Consider the following 14,514-nt stretch of genomic DNA (forward strand, 5'->3'; position numbering starts at 1 on the left):
AATGGTACATGCCTCATGAGCATAAAGACAAAACTGAACAATCACATGTAACAGCAGCTTTCTGGCCTARAMAAAAAAAAAAAAAAGTAAAAAATAAAATTTGAACAGCTTCCTAACTTGTTCGTTTGTTTGAAATCATCATCAGAGGCAAATATCTGTAACTATTTTCTTCAATGTGGATTCAGTGATATTAAGGTGGTCCATATTTACTTAAGAAGCAACTTGTCAGTATCTTCAAGACACTCCATGATCTGTCATCCTCTAAAGTTCTCTCAACAGCACATACTTGAATGTCTACTATCACAAATTTATTGGGGTTCAGAGCTTCTCTTTGTTCCCCCTCTTTGTCCTCCCTGGGGTTGCTACTTGCTGGGGTTGCAACTTGCTGGGGTTGCAACTTGCTGGGGTTGCAACTTGCTGGGGTCATGCTAAAAAATATAGATTAGACTACGTGCAGAACTCTTCAAACCTGCCAGCAGACTGTCAGTGCTCACCACTGAAAAGCAGAGGGAGTTATAAAGACAGAATTCAGCAGGAAACCTTATCTTCAGGCGCGTCTGGATGGTGTGACATTGCCGGACCTGATGCAGAGAGGGAAAGAATGCACCAGCCAGGTGTGGGCCTGAGGCCTGCAGCTTGCATCTGAGAAAGAAAATATTTGCTGGCATTCTCCAGCACTCAGGTGCGGTTTCCTGAACACTTACACCACTTTGAATGCAGCCAAACGAGGCTGTTGGCTCTCCCTGCATACCAATCTGTTCTTGTAACTTGTCCCTTCTTCTCTACTTGTCCTTGTGAGACCAACTGGATCACTGATCTCAGAATTAACTTTTTTTCTCCAAAGATTAACTCTCAGACTGAACATCTTACTCATCATTCCAAGATCTTGATGTAACAAACCACCTGGAACAAGATGCTCTTTTTCCATGGGGAAGAAAAAGCAACCATGAAAAGCTTTCTCACGTGTTATTCAAGTCACATTCCTCATGTAACAGTGAATCAAAAAGCTTGATTTTAACAAAAATCAATTATGAAGTTCAATGTACAGCCCCGCAGAAGCGAAAATTGAATTTCTCTGAGAAAAAGCATCAGACCCAAATGTGCTGTGCTGCATTTGAAAACAGTAAGATAAGATTTCAGTATGGCTCTAAGCTCCCAGCAACTTCTTATCAGACAAAAAACTGCTGCATGGTAAAATAAAACAGAATTTAAAAAAACACACTAGAGCAAGGTTGATAAAAAACAAGTTCTGGAATGTGCACCTTTGAAGAACAATAGCTCCAAACTCCTTTGAATTGCCAGCTTTTGGCATTAAGACAATTTTGATAGCTCTAAAGCTCACAAAATCAATTCTTATCAACTGAAGAAGAAACATTGTATTTGCATCCATGTCAAAGACTAAGTGTTGTTCCAAAAAAACAAGAGACAAAAAACCAAAACTGTAAAATACCCAGGAACAAACACCTGGGTCACTACAGGATTAGGGTGATGATGGCTATTCATCAGGTATTTTTATGCTGCCTGTATTTCTATCCTGCACTAAAACCTTCTTCTGGAATGTGGGCGCTGGCAGCAGTGCTGGTCCCATCTGGAGGCTTCATCAGACACCAGAAATATCTTTTACTCTCTTTTCAGGGGCAGACACCACTTAGCTGCATTCTCTACACTATTTAGCTCCAACAACAGTCACACTATCAGGTCATTGTACTACTTTTCCCATGTTTTTCCAACCTTCTATTTATTCAGGAATAAAATGACATAATTTTGTTAAAGCAAACAAGAGTTTCAAAAGGCTGCAAAAGCAACAMGCGTTTTAGTAATTTGATTTAGCATTTACCAGCAATTAGTTAAAATTTACCCCAACAAAGGCTGGGACTTAGGACTTTCAATATGAAAGAAAACTGTTAAGAGGAGAAAATTTAGACCATAGAGGCTGCTTGTCCTGGGAAAGCTACTGATAAAGATTCAGTTTAAGTACAAGAATTATTAAATAGTATTAATCATCTAACTCAGGAAGATTTGTTCTTCCTGACACTTTACAGAGGCAAAATCAGCTACTAAGCTGTGGGCAACTCCTAACTAGTACAAAAATAGATTGAAAAAGGGATTGGMTATTACAAATACTAGTACCAGAATTAAGATTAATGAATTTTTGGGGAGGTTACTGAACCTTGCACTTCTCAACATAAACTCACCTCTATCAGAGGGAGGACACAAATCAGATCAGAGACCTTACAGCCAGACAGATAATGTAGCATTGAGCTACAATTAGCCCAATTCTTGAACTACCACTTTAAGGCCACAATTTCAGTGRCATGTGACACACAAAAGCCAGCTGGRCTGAGGAGCTGRGGTGTGACATGATTAAACAACTGTATCTGACTTGGTTTGTGTCAAACTGTGTTAACAGTGCATTAAGGATGAACCATCTTTTACCAGAGTGGCCTTGGTCATATTTTCTTCTTTCACCCAGCTTTACACATCACTCCAGCARAAAAAGTAGAATGGTATCAAATTTACAAAAGTATAAAAGATACAAGAATCATTTAAAATGAATTAAGTACTAATARAATGACAGCAGTCAAGAACAGAACTGTGTGTCATAACTCAACATTACATAGCTACCCAGGRAACTCAATGGGAAGGGGACACAATTTTTCATGAGGAGAATTCTTAATCTATAAACCAATTTAATTAAAATCAGGTGGGAGAGGAAGGTGAATTGCCATGAGYGTCAATAAAGCTCGGTGGAAACAAAAAGACAGAGAGAATAATAAATAATGGAGTAGAAAGCTTATTATAGTAAGCTGAATAATTTGGCAACCCAGGACACCAGGAACATTGTTAAGACAGACTACAAAGCACAAGAAGTGCTGCAGATGAAAAATGTTCCCAGTGAACCGTGAAGTTCAAGTGTGATGCTTCTGATAAACCACTTCACAAGCAAAGGAGAATTATAATGCACAAAAGGTTTATAGGCAGCCTCTAGGCAAGTCACTGGCAAAACCTTTAYTGTATGCACTACCCCTGGCTCAAGCAACCACAGCTCAACAATGGTCACCTGAACAGGACGGAAGCTTGATTTCAATGAGCTGGGCTTTTTCATGCAATTAAATAAAAGGTAAGATAAAAGAGATAAGTAAAAATGTTCACTAACTTGTTAGGCTTCTAACTTTATAATAACCTTATCCGTTTATACAATTATATTTCATTCAACTGAACAAACGTTTTCTGACATGGCAAGAGAACAATAAAAGCACTCAGAAAGAAACAAATCAGAGGAAGAATCCCTTACACAAGACACAAATCAAGACCTAGTATTTCATACAACTCTGAAAGGGAAATTTCACAATGCTAGAAACTTTTTTGTGAGCTTTAAAGAAGAGAGGACATAAAATATCTGTGTCACTATGTATCAAATATTACTTTTTCCTAGCATATAAAATTTACTTTCATTTTTCTTTTTCATCCTTTTTAGTATCTTTTCAAATCCATTACTATGAAAGAAYGACAGCCAAACCCACACATTTCATTCCTATTTTTGCCCCATTTTCTTTCYTTGAGTAGGATGGACAATATGGTTCCATTTTATTTCTGAGAGAATTCCTTTATTTTAGTACCCAGTTAGGTCAACTACTATGAAATGCTCATTTCTCTAGAGTCTGAATCATGCTACTCAAAGAGAGGGAGAAAAAAAAAGAAAGGGTTTCATGGTCAGCTTAGCTGATAGCAGCTTAAGAACTGGAAAATATAAAATTGGTATTTGACAAGCACTTTTGGTCTCCCTCCAGAACCAGAAGGCTTGTGATTAMTTTGGGCAACTTCTTACTTTTCATGGCTTTTTGAGACAGCAAGAAATAGAACAGAATAGGCCAAACTTTTCTCCTCAAAAAAACCCAAACTTTTTAACAAGGACCAGGGCATTCAGTTTCTCTCTTTCAAACCTAAAATGTTTTCATAAAACACGAGTTTTCTTCAGCCTTTCTTTTCTGAATGGAGGCTGACAGGAAATACTCTGATGCAWTCCACAGCTTGATTTTTCAGCTCATTTTAAATCCTACCTTCACTTTTGCAAGAACATCATCTCTATTTATTTCCTAACTTCAAAATTAAAAATCTGGAAGCAAATTCCTGTATGAGGTTTCTTGCTAACCCTGAAATTTGAACTCCAGACAGACAATAATCCAAAGGCCTCTACATATGTGGCTTCATAAGTAAGGACCTTTATTTCAAATTGCTAAATGGTTATCAGAATTTGGCTATGGAATCAGTGCCACCCATCAATAAGAAACTACCATAAGCCCCCAATCCATAGTTTCTAAACTAAGTAATCGAAATCCACAACAAAGTTAAGTAAGTCTTGGCCCTTGGCCCTTAACATGACAAGAAGTGAGTTTCAAAAACTGAGAGACTGAAGCACCAAGTCCCATAAATACAGGCAATACTTATATCATGGCTATACCCTCCCCTACAGCCCAGGCATCCCAGAACAATAATGTTGCAGAAATATTCTTTCATAACTCTTCTGACATGACAGGCAAAACAATCCTTCAAATCTAGTAATCAGTGACAGTAAACTCCAGCAACAATGGGGCTAGCCAACACAAAGATCGGCAGAGAACAGAACTCAATAGAAAATAGTTCAAGAAGAGGAATAAAGTATGCAGCAGTAGATGCAAAGAMACTTTTAAAGCTCAGAATAAAAATATGAACATAGCATACTCCAGAAATACTTTTACTATAGTTCCATGCTATCACAAACCAGTGACAGCAAGCCATCAGTCTTGCTGAAAGGAATGGATCACCTTCCTGCTCACTCTGGGTGCCTATTCCAGTRTCTGCTTCACCCACCCTTTGAGCCAAGCCAAGCGTTCATGCAGCCACACCATACATTAAATCAAATTAAAACTAAGGTGTTTTTTTTTTTTGTCTCAACCTCAAAAATAAAGTTAGAAGAACTAAAACTAAATATGAAAACGTTTATATAAAAGACATYATGAATGTATTTGATATTTAAAGAGACCAATTCAACACAGTTTATCTTAAATCATTGACATWCAATTTGCTTTTTGTTCACATGAGTGGTCTTTACCTTTTCGCAGAAGATCTCCACCTGACAGAGTTCCATTTTCTTGTGGCGCTACAAGTGTTTTCAAAATTACTTGTGTTGCCCCAAGTCTTGGCAGGGTGACATGTTTAAGAAATGGCAAATTGTTTTTCTTGGCAAATGCCTGGCTTGTTTCTCTCCTTTTCCTAAGAAAGCCACCCTCTGGAAATAAAACAATCCATTTCCGATTGCGGCTCCTGTAATATTTTTCTAGATGATCTTTGAGTAACACAAGCTGCTGGTCTCTGTGTGTTCTTCCCTGTAAGGATAAAACATCATCTAAATAAAATGAATGCTTTAAAGAGATAACATCAGACATAATTATTTTATTTCTAAGATTTCTCTCTTTTAAAAGATAAAAATAAGCCCCTGAGACAACCAAAACAATGCTCTCCTTGGAATACCTCCAGTGGTCTACAGACCAGGCCCCAGTTGGGTTACCACAGCAGAACCACAGACCTCTCTCAAATCTGCACTGCTCCAATGGCTCATTGATTTCTCCTCTTTGATGYATTAGCACAACTTCTTCACTTAAGAACAGCATGATACAACCTTAATTACTGCAGAAATATGTTCAAGAACAATCTTTTCCCATCTCTGCACGCACTAAGCTACCCAAATTTTCAGAGGAATCTATTTACATTAATTAGCATTTTTGAGTGCTCCAAAGTGACTTTGTCAAATCACTCAAAACACACAGGAGGGCAAAATTAAAGCTCTCCTCAGCAGAGATGATTTTAATCCTCTGAAATGTCAACAAAACTGTCACAAACATTGCACTGTTTGGTGGCTGGTTGGGCTTTTTTGGTCAGAGGAAGGAACAGGGAATGGGTGGGGTTGAGTGAAAGACAAGAAGAAATATTTTACTGAAGGTGAGTTGTTTCTCCTAAGTTTAAATTGCAACTACTTCCAACTTTCCACATGAGAGGGAAGCAAAAGRCTCTGCCTGCTCATATTGATGCAATTAAAGAGAAATATAAAAGTTCCTCAGTTAAGCTAGTCCTTTCTCTTCAGCCCACAGRACCCCAGGATAGCACAGTAGTTAAGAAAAGTGAGCAATAACCATCCAAATATTACTAGGGCCTGTGAGGAGTTAGGCAAAGGACCATTACTCACTCACACGAACTATTTTGCCACACCCAAAAGCTAACAACCAAGAAACATYTTATTTTCAAATGGTTTATATTTAGACTCACAATGACATCATTGTATTTGTGATGYTGTTATGTCAGCCACTTTACAAAAATGAGGAAAAGCCTTAGTTTTTGCAGCTCAGTAGGGGTYTGCTTTTGTAACTGGAATTGTAACCCCACATTCAGAAATTACAACTAACAAGCTGAGAGTACTGTACACCTCAAAATGTGCAACTTGTAAATTTAAACTAGTGAAACTGATTTCTATGTTACAAAGCATTCAACCCTGTTTCCTTCCATTCTCTCACAATACACACTTGTGTACCTCTAAAGACCTTTATTTTATCTAACTGTGCCTGAGGTCTTCTAGMTATGGCCTCTCGCTTTAGTGAGAAATCTCACTTTAGCTGTGTGCTGCAGTCTTTCCTTACTTCATTCTGAGTAAATTATCTGCTCTGCAAAGTGAAAATTCATTAATTCTCTCTGGCTGCCCACACATTTTACATCCAGACAAAGAAATAATGAGAGGAAAGAAACATGTATGCTGGACATTGCAGCTCACATAACTGGAAACACTATGCTTCTCACTGGCCTTCTGAGCTTCTACTTTGAGACTGCAGTTTAAGCCACAAAATAACAAAAAACCCCACCCAAGCTGTATGAAATTATCTGAGGCTTTCACTCATTAAGATTTGACATCCCTAATGTCAACAGACATTCTTTGCTAATGCTCAAATAATAATTAACCTTCAAGAATCAATTAATTACTATTTACACAAGTCCATCACCACCTTAAATCGGTCCACTACTAYGTCACCATCAAAAGGGACAGTCCTGCCTTTCCTAATTTGAAACTGACAGACAGAACAGTGACTGTCAGATTCTTTGTGTGGCTTCAAGGTCACTAAGGAAAGATGAGAGGTGTCAACAATGGGTGCTCAGAAACAGAAAAAGGACTGCCCTTGTATTCTGCTTGTACACCTCTCTCATAATAGGCTCCCATCACAAATGGATTCCACAGGCATTTGTATCTATGCAAATAATAAAATAAGCTTGGAAAATAAAGCTATTTCAGAAGAAAGATCTCCCCAAATACATACTTTACAACACAGTTATTTCATTGTGCAAACCAACCGCAAGGTGACATAAAAGTCCCGTAACACCCCAGTGCTCTAAATATAAGGATAAATCAAAGCATTATTATGTGTTTCCATTTACCTGTCTTATAAAGAAGTCTCCATGGATTAGAGACACAATGCCAAAGTTTGTATACTTAAAAATATGATCCATCAGCCACATCATCTGACGGACAACCTGAAAAGTAAAAATAAATTTTAAAAATGAGTATCAAGTGCAGAGAATTATGAATTATGTATATACTGGTCACATTCTTGTCACTCTCAAAACAGCAATAAAACTAGCAAATATATTGAATAAGGTTCTTTATGCAGCACAGGTGCTAACACTTCTCCCTCAAGAGTAGCATTAAATAGCTATCTTTTTGTAATATAATATACAGCTGTACAATATTAGCTATGACAGAGCAGCCACATGTATCTCTGAGAATTTAATCAAATCCTGCTGCTTGTCCCAGGCAAGCAACTTGGTGGGAGGGCAAAAACAGAGGTTGAGCTGATTGATTCACTTGACCATCATTTCTTACAGGACAGTGAAGGCAGATATTTTACCTGTTCAGTCCAATGAGATTTAAAATAGGAGAATTACTTCCAACAAAGCAAATAACAGAAGGGAACAGCTTCTTTTCTCACAAGGTCTTTTTTCTCTATCACTCCTACATGTAGTTTTTGAATGGGGTAGGAATTGGGAGTCCAAAACTGGAAAACCCAGCGTTTTTTACATGCTCCCAATCACAGGCTAGACTGCCTTTTCTCTTCCCTGTGTTAGGAGGCCACACTGACTCAAGTTCAGTGAACTCGAAGTCATGTAACACAGTACTCTTCCATCTACCACTATCAAAAAAGGACCATGACATTTCTCTGGTCAGATGATCATTCAAGCACCTTCTGCTTTGCATCTTTCTCACATACTTTGAGGMAAAGACAAAAGAAAGCAGTCTAAGGAATAAAGATGATATGCTATTATCCCTTCCCATCTGCCAACAGTATTCCTAACAACTACACATCCAAAGAASCAAAGGCACACTATGATTTGTGAGTGACAAAAGAAAAATTAGTTCCTAAATACAATTCCCAACTTGAGACTAATACTGATGAAATTGTTTATCTCCRGGCCTGTGTTACATAAAAGCAAAAATCTCAAAGCAAAATTCTTCTCTGCAGACACATTCTTTCCATTTCAGTAAATTAAAAAGCTTTATGGAGAAGAAAGAAAAGGTGTGCCCTAAGGACTAGAATTAAAAAAGCATCACTGAGAGGTGTTACTGCTCTTTAAGGCACTACAGTGAGCTCATACCCACGCATCACCCAAAGGTGACAGGCTGGTGTAGGGAACCACATCCTTTGATAAAAACACCACCGAAATTTCACTAATGATGATTCAGCCTGCAGCAGTACTCMGGTCTGCCAGTGCTCATCTACTACTTTGGCATTTTGACTACTGTTCTATTATTTCATGCAGAAGTTAAACCAACATGATCTATTTTAMTGGAGGAGACAAACAAGCTTAATAGTCAGCTTTGGTGGAAAGAAAATGTGTCTTTTGCAGAGTCAACATTGGTCCCAGATGTTCTATGGCAATCCTGGATGAGGAACTCCTGCCCAGCAATGCCAGTGCTTCTCCCCTACCATACCACTTGGTACTGTCTTTAAATGGGGGTAGCACTATCCTACTAAGGATCATTGCTCTTCAGAGTCTGAAGTCCATCCCACCTTCTTTTTAGGTGACACAGGGTTTCTAACTGGCATCCCTGAGCCTCCTCAATCTTTCCTGAGGAAGAGCAATGAGATTTTGTCAAAGGAAAGTGTGATGTGTAAATGGTAACTAAGACACAGTCTGCTGCGTGTGGGCTACAAAGGGACAAACTTCAGAGCCCAGAGATCRTAAATCTGTCTGTAAGCCTAAGCAATGGTAAGAAGTACAAAGAGAAAGTATTTTTATGTATGAATTAATATATATACACACTAACACATCAAATCAAAAAGCAGTTCAAAGCACAGAACATAGTTATCTTGTTTGCAATCAAAAGGCAAAATAGATTAATGGATATTCATTTTATTCTGMTATCAAGGGCAGAATAGAGGACACTGCCAAATATTGGTGGTAACTCTTGTATTTAGTGACTCTTCTGTTTAGTGTCCTCAGGAATGAAAAAACACTTATCAGATGAGCCTCTCATMACTTGCATTTCAAAGAGGTTTAAACAAAGACATTCAGAAGTGTTCTGAGTGCAGATTTATAGGTGTTGATGGATTCAAAGAAGTTTTGGATGCCACTTCAGGTCCTTTTTCCTTCATTCTTCCTGGTTAAATAAATTCAGAAGCTAGAAAAAGCTTTTACCAACTATATATAAAAAAAATCTAGGTGCCTCCTATTCACAGGCCCACTTTCATTTCACTCTACASAGATTTCATAACAAAGCAACCTGGATTGCTTGACTTTCATCTTTCAAGCAGCTCCAACTTAACAATGAAACTTGAGAAAGCATGCCTTGAAATCTGCACACAAACAGCTGCAAGCTCTACTTTTGTCTCCACTGCACCCTTCCTGGCACTGCTTTCTGTTCTAAATCATGAAAAAAACCACATTTATCAGTCCTAATCCAGTTAGAAAGCAGTAATAGCAGCATTTTAATCTACTTCTTTTTGTTAAACACATAACCTTCAATATGCATGAGACCATAACTTACTGAACTTTCTTAACACTTATTTTCACAAATTGGAAAAATTTCTCAAGCTTTATAAAAAGTGCAATTAGATCACTTCAGGTTCACCTGAAACTTTGCTATGTGCTTTATCTTATGGTATAATGCATTAATCAAACAATGCCAATCCAATCATTCCATTACAATTCTAACTTTTASGTAAAGTTTCACTTCTCTAGTTAGAGATAATTTTTTTCTTATTCMTGTAAATAAATCTAGAAGACCAGAAAATATCTTAGCACATGTGTTTWATCTTACTGCTTGGTGAGCTTAAATTTACTTACAACAGATAGGCTACATAACCACTGGTATGTAAGTATTTATAAAATAATAGAAAAAAAATACCATCATGGTTCCTGCCATGACCCTTGGGAAACACTGTCAAGTTGCAAGACTGTCTCATGAGTTTACCTCACTACATAGAAAAMCCCAGAACTTTAAATCAAACAAATCAATCTTCTGATGTCTTAAATGAACACCTTTTTTTTCAGCAGCATTAAACTCTAAGTCCTTGCTTATTACATCTGGTTTTGGTCTGTACTGGCCAGCAAAAGCGAGAAAAAGAAATTCTGGATTGGTACAAGCTTAATCCTCCTTAACAAATAAAAATAATTCTTGAAAATTAATATCTTGCTAACAGATGAGTATCAAGCCTGTGAAGTACTCCATGTGAAGTTTAAACTGGATTTAAGGAAAGCTGCCTAATTTAAGCATTTGCATACTGTATAATGATTATTACCAGACAGGTAGGTTCATTTTTTTTCCTCCAGTACTTTCACAGTCACTCTAAAGAAAGACAATTATTTTTAGAAATATGAAGCATGCTATTTAAAAACACCTGATTCAGCAAGTTCTAGCAAGGATAAACTATCCTSATCCTCCTCATTGTTTTCAGCCACTTGTACTACTCATGTTGTATTTTAAGCACGTATTGAAGCTCATATTGTTTTATTTCTTTATTAGCTAAAACCATCAAAGCCATACTAGGCTATAGACATACATTTCAAGAGCAATGACTGCAACTATTTAAGGGAAAAAACCAGTGACTTTGAGGATTTTCTGCTTTTCTGAAAACGTGCAAACCTAATAATTTCCATGGTGAATATTATTTGTGATCTCAATGCTTTCCTCCATTTTTAGCACCTCCTACATTCACTGAAATTTACTCTGTGTCTTGACTGAAACTTTTAAGCTATGGGGTCAAATGGGAATAATATGATGTATCTATAAACTAGCAGACAGCATCATATGCCATACATATCCACAAGACTACACCCTCACAGTCATGTCTTCATCACAAGATTGTCCCATGCACAATTTTGATGAAGGGAATTAAAGAGTTTATTCTGTCATTTGGATACAGCAGCACAAAATACCATATATACCAAGTTTCCTCCATTCCAAGAGAAATGAAAGCAATTAGAAGTGCTTTTGAAACAGTCTGCTCTAGGCTAGAGGAGAAATAAAYAAAGAAAGGAGTCTCTGCTCCATCTTGAGTGGCATTTTCAAACTTTGTGAGGTTGGGTTCTTTGAGAGGTTTTTTTATTGTTTTTTTTTTTTAATCAGCTTTGCTGTCATAACCAAGATCTAAAAAACCTTCTAAAAATGGTGGTTACTGATAAAGGTAAATGTATATAATATTCATCTGCACTATTATGTATAATTAATATAATTAACAATGCTAATTAATATAATATTAATCTGCACTAAGAAAAAAGTGGCAGTTACGAATTCTTCAGATGCAACAATAGGCAGTTCTTGTTTCCTTGCTTTTATCACCACATGATGAAGGAAGGCAACATTAGATACAGCTGATGCATTTTTTCAGCTTGGCAGGTATGCTTCCCACCCTTTGTAGCCTTCTTCTGGTTTGTACMTAAATTTAATCTCCTGTTTAGATCCTGTACTCTGGTTTCCACTCATTAGAAAYGAATTTTCTGAACAGCAATGCATGAAACAATTAACATTTGTTACATTTCTCACCAAGAAATGCTTAAGGGCTTGTGAAACAAGAGCTCAAGCGATTTTGACCTTCACTAACTAGCCAGCTTAACTTTGGCATGCCCTCACTCCAACCAAAATCCCACACACACTTGCTCTAAGTTTAAGAAAAATTCCATGCTGAAATAAAGTCATAACCAAGAAGCTAGAGCTGTGTTGGTCTGGGCAAAGTTGGCAGGAGTTGCACAAGGGCATGAGGTGAGAGGAATAAGTCAAGTACATGATTACCTGCAAGATCTGCTTCCCTCTGCTTTAACCTCGAGTGGCTGCAGTGACTCAGCTCACAGCTGACCTTCTCCAAAGACAACACTCAGGGTCTAAAACCTCCTCCAAGCTACTGGCTGTCACAMTGGACCAAATCCAACCACAGAGCTCCCTGCTGAGATGTTCTGGTGGGTTGATACACCAAAGCCAGCCACCAGTGCTGCACACGGGTGCGAGCACTCCCGAGGGAACACGGCACACACACAGCAGCCACCCCGTGCCCCCGTTGTAGCCTACCGTGCCTTTATCCTGAAGGCACATCATCAGAGTGCAGACGTCACCCGTCGCTTGGTGGTTCACCAGCACCATGGCTTCATCTTCTGACACTGCTTTAACATCATCACCCCATTCCACTACTATTAAAAAAAAAAGAAAAAAGAAAAAGGTAAATTTAACAATGAGAACAAGGAAATTTTTCYAGCAACAGAACAAAACAAAGCGACCCCACACCCAGATTTTCATCATAAAGAAACCTACATGCTACATGTCAATTTAAATTGGCACATAGCATAAGGCAGGAATATTAGCAAGACCGTTTTTTCCAAGCAGGGGGTATCCAGCTTAGTTTTAAATTGCATGCGCAATAAATAAGAACAAAACAAAAATACCAGAACATGTGCACAGAGATTGATCTTTTTGTGTCATTACAGCATTCTATATTTAGGGTCTGAAAATTACATAAGCTTTTTGACCCAGCTTTCATATTCATCTATCTCACCTCATTAGATTAAGAAGAAAATTATATTGTCAACAGGGGGTTTTGCTGGCTGGGTTTGTTCGTTCTTTTCTTAAACTTAGCAAGTTCATTTCATTTCTACACTCGCCATTATTATTCTACTCCAGTAAAATCAAAACAAAAAATCTGTATTTGGATCATTAGGTTTAAAATGCTACGTTAAACAAACTCATTCATTCAAATCTTAACAAGTTAGCCAAAGGCAAGAGAGTGGGTTCAGAAAATSCTGCTCAGATGACAGAAACTATTAGTCACTATTTTGTAGACCAGAGACCAGATGCTCCAGCAGCAAGAATGATGTCAGAGGGAAGATACAATTATTGATAATCCAACACTTACACTGACTATCAAAACCATGCTGAGATAAGGAAAAAACRTTAAAATTGGTAGTTCCATCATCACGAAATAAGTGGAGAAAGAGAAGGCTGCCTCCCAAAGAACACAGGATGGAAAACTAGGAAATGCGTGCTGTAAATTAAAGACCAGAATATGTCTGATGGTGTTATTGGGGCAAAGAGACAAATGAGTGGCATCTGTCTCTCTTCAATGAAAGGGATGGATGCTGCAGTGCAGGGTAGTGGGAAAGGATGGATAGGCAGAGGAGCCCTATGAAGTTCCAAAAGAAAAATAAAATGCGTTGCTCATGCATGTAGATATAACTATTTTCTGTGCTTGTTCAGAACCTAAAGTGGATCTTACTGGCTATTATTTTCAGCTGTAACAACAAAGAAAATATTTCACCCACACTACAGACTCTCTTGTTAACAGGTCTCCAGGCAGTGAACAACTCTCAGCACAGGACAATTACTTTATTACTCTCTGTCTTTTAATGGATGGTTTAACTGATGCAAAGGCAATAGGCTACACATTGAAGACAAGAAGCAATAATCCATGCACAGCTTCCCTGCCCTTGAAGAAATCAATTAGCATCACACTTCTGAAAATTGCCATTTTATTACTTTCTAACAGCTCCCGAATTAGTACTGAATTGAGACTTGAACATAAAACAAAAAAAATAAAATGCTGTGTTTGGCCACAAGTAGGTAAAATCAGACCAGGGATATAAAGGTGAAGAGGACTATTCATTCCATAATGTTTCATCTTCTCTCCTTTTCCTGGGAAAGCTAAGCACAGACCATTYATTTTTCTCACCATGAAGTTGGAAGATCCCTTGAAATGTCCCYGAGCTCTGGGCTGGATGGGTTTCTCAACCTTAACCCTAAACGGAATCCTAACACAAAGCTGAGCAGCAMAAGCAGCCTTTGGCTCAGGGGCCCAGCACACGGATGCTGCCAACAAGAAAGCTGTGCAGGGGGCAATCTCACGGCAGTGGGGTGTTCTTTTTTTTGAAGTGAAGTGGACAAAACCTTGCAGAAACGATGCTCCTTGAAATCCTGTAATTAGGGAATGCAGTGAAACCAAAAGACAAGCA

General features: G+C 37.9%; 1 protein-coding gene across 3 annotated transcripts in view; it reads right to left on the minus strand.

Moving 5' to 3' along the window:
* Positions 1 to 14,514, minus strand: part of LPGAT1 (lysophosphatidylglycerol acyltransferase 1) — a 59,533-nt gene that overhangs the window by 20,218 nt on the left and 24,801 nt on the right. For all 3 annotated transcript variants that reach the window (XM_057365095.1, XM_057365094.1, XM_057365097.1), the window contains 3 exons: positions 12,584 to 12,702; positions 7,459 to 7,554; positions 5,093 to 5,366 (listed from right to left, as the gene is read on the minus strand). In XM_057365095.1, coding sequence (XP_057221078.1) covers positions 5,093 to 5,366; positions 7,459 to 7,554; positions 12,584 to 12,702 — 489 coding nt within the window. The remainder of the gene's footprint in view (positions 1 to 5,092; positions 5,367 to 7,458; positions 7,555 to 12,583; positions 12,703 to 14,514) is intronic.

This window comes from Malurus melanocephalus, unplaced genomic scaffold, assembly GCF_030028575.1.
Source record: "Malurus melanocephalus ecotype Western Australia unplaced genomic scaffold, MMel_1.1 scaffold_48, whole genome shotgun sequence".
NCBI lineage: Eukaryota > Metazoa > Chordata > Aves > Passeriformes > Maluridae > Malurus > Malurus melanocephalus.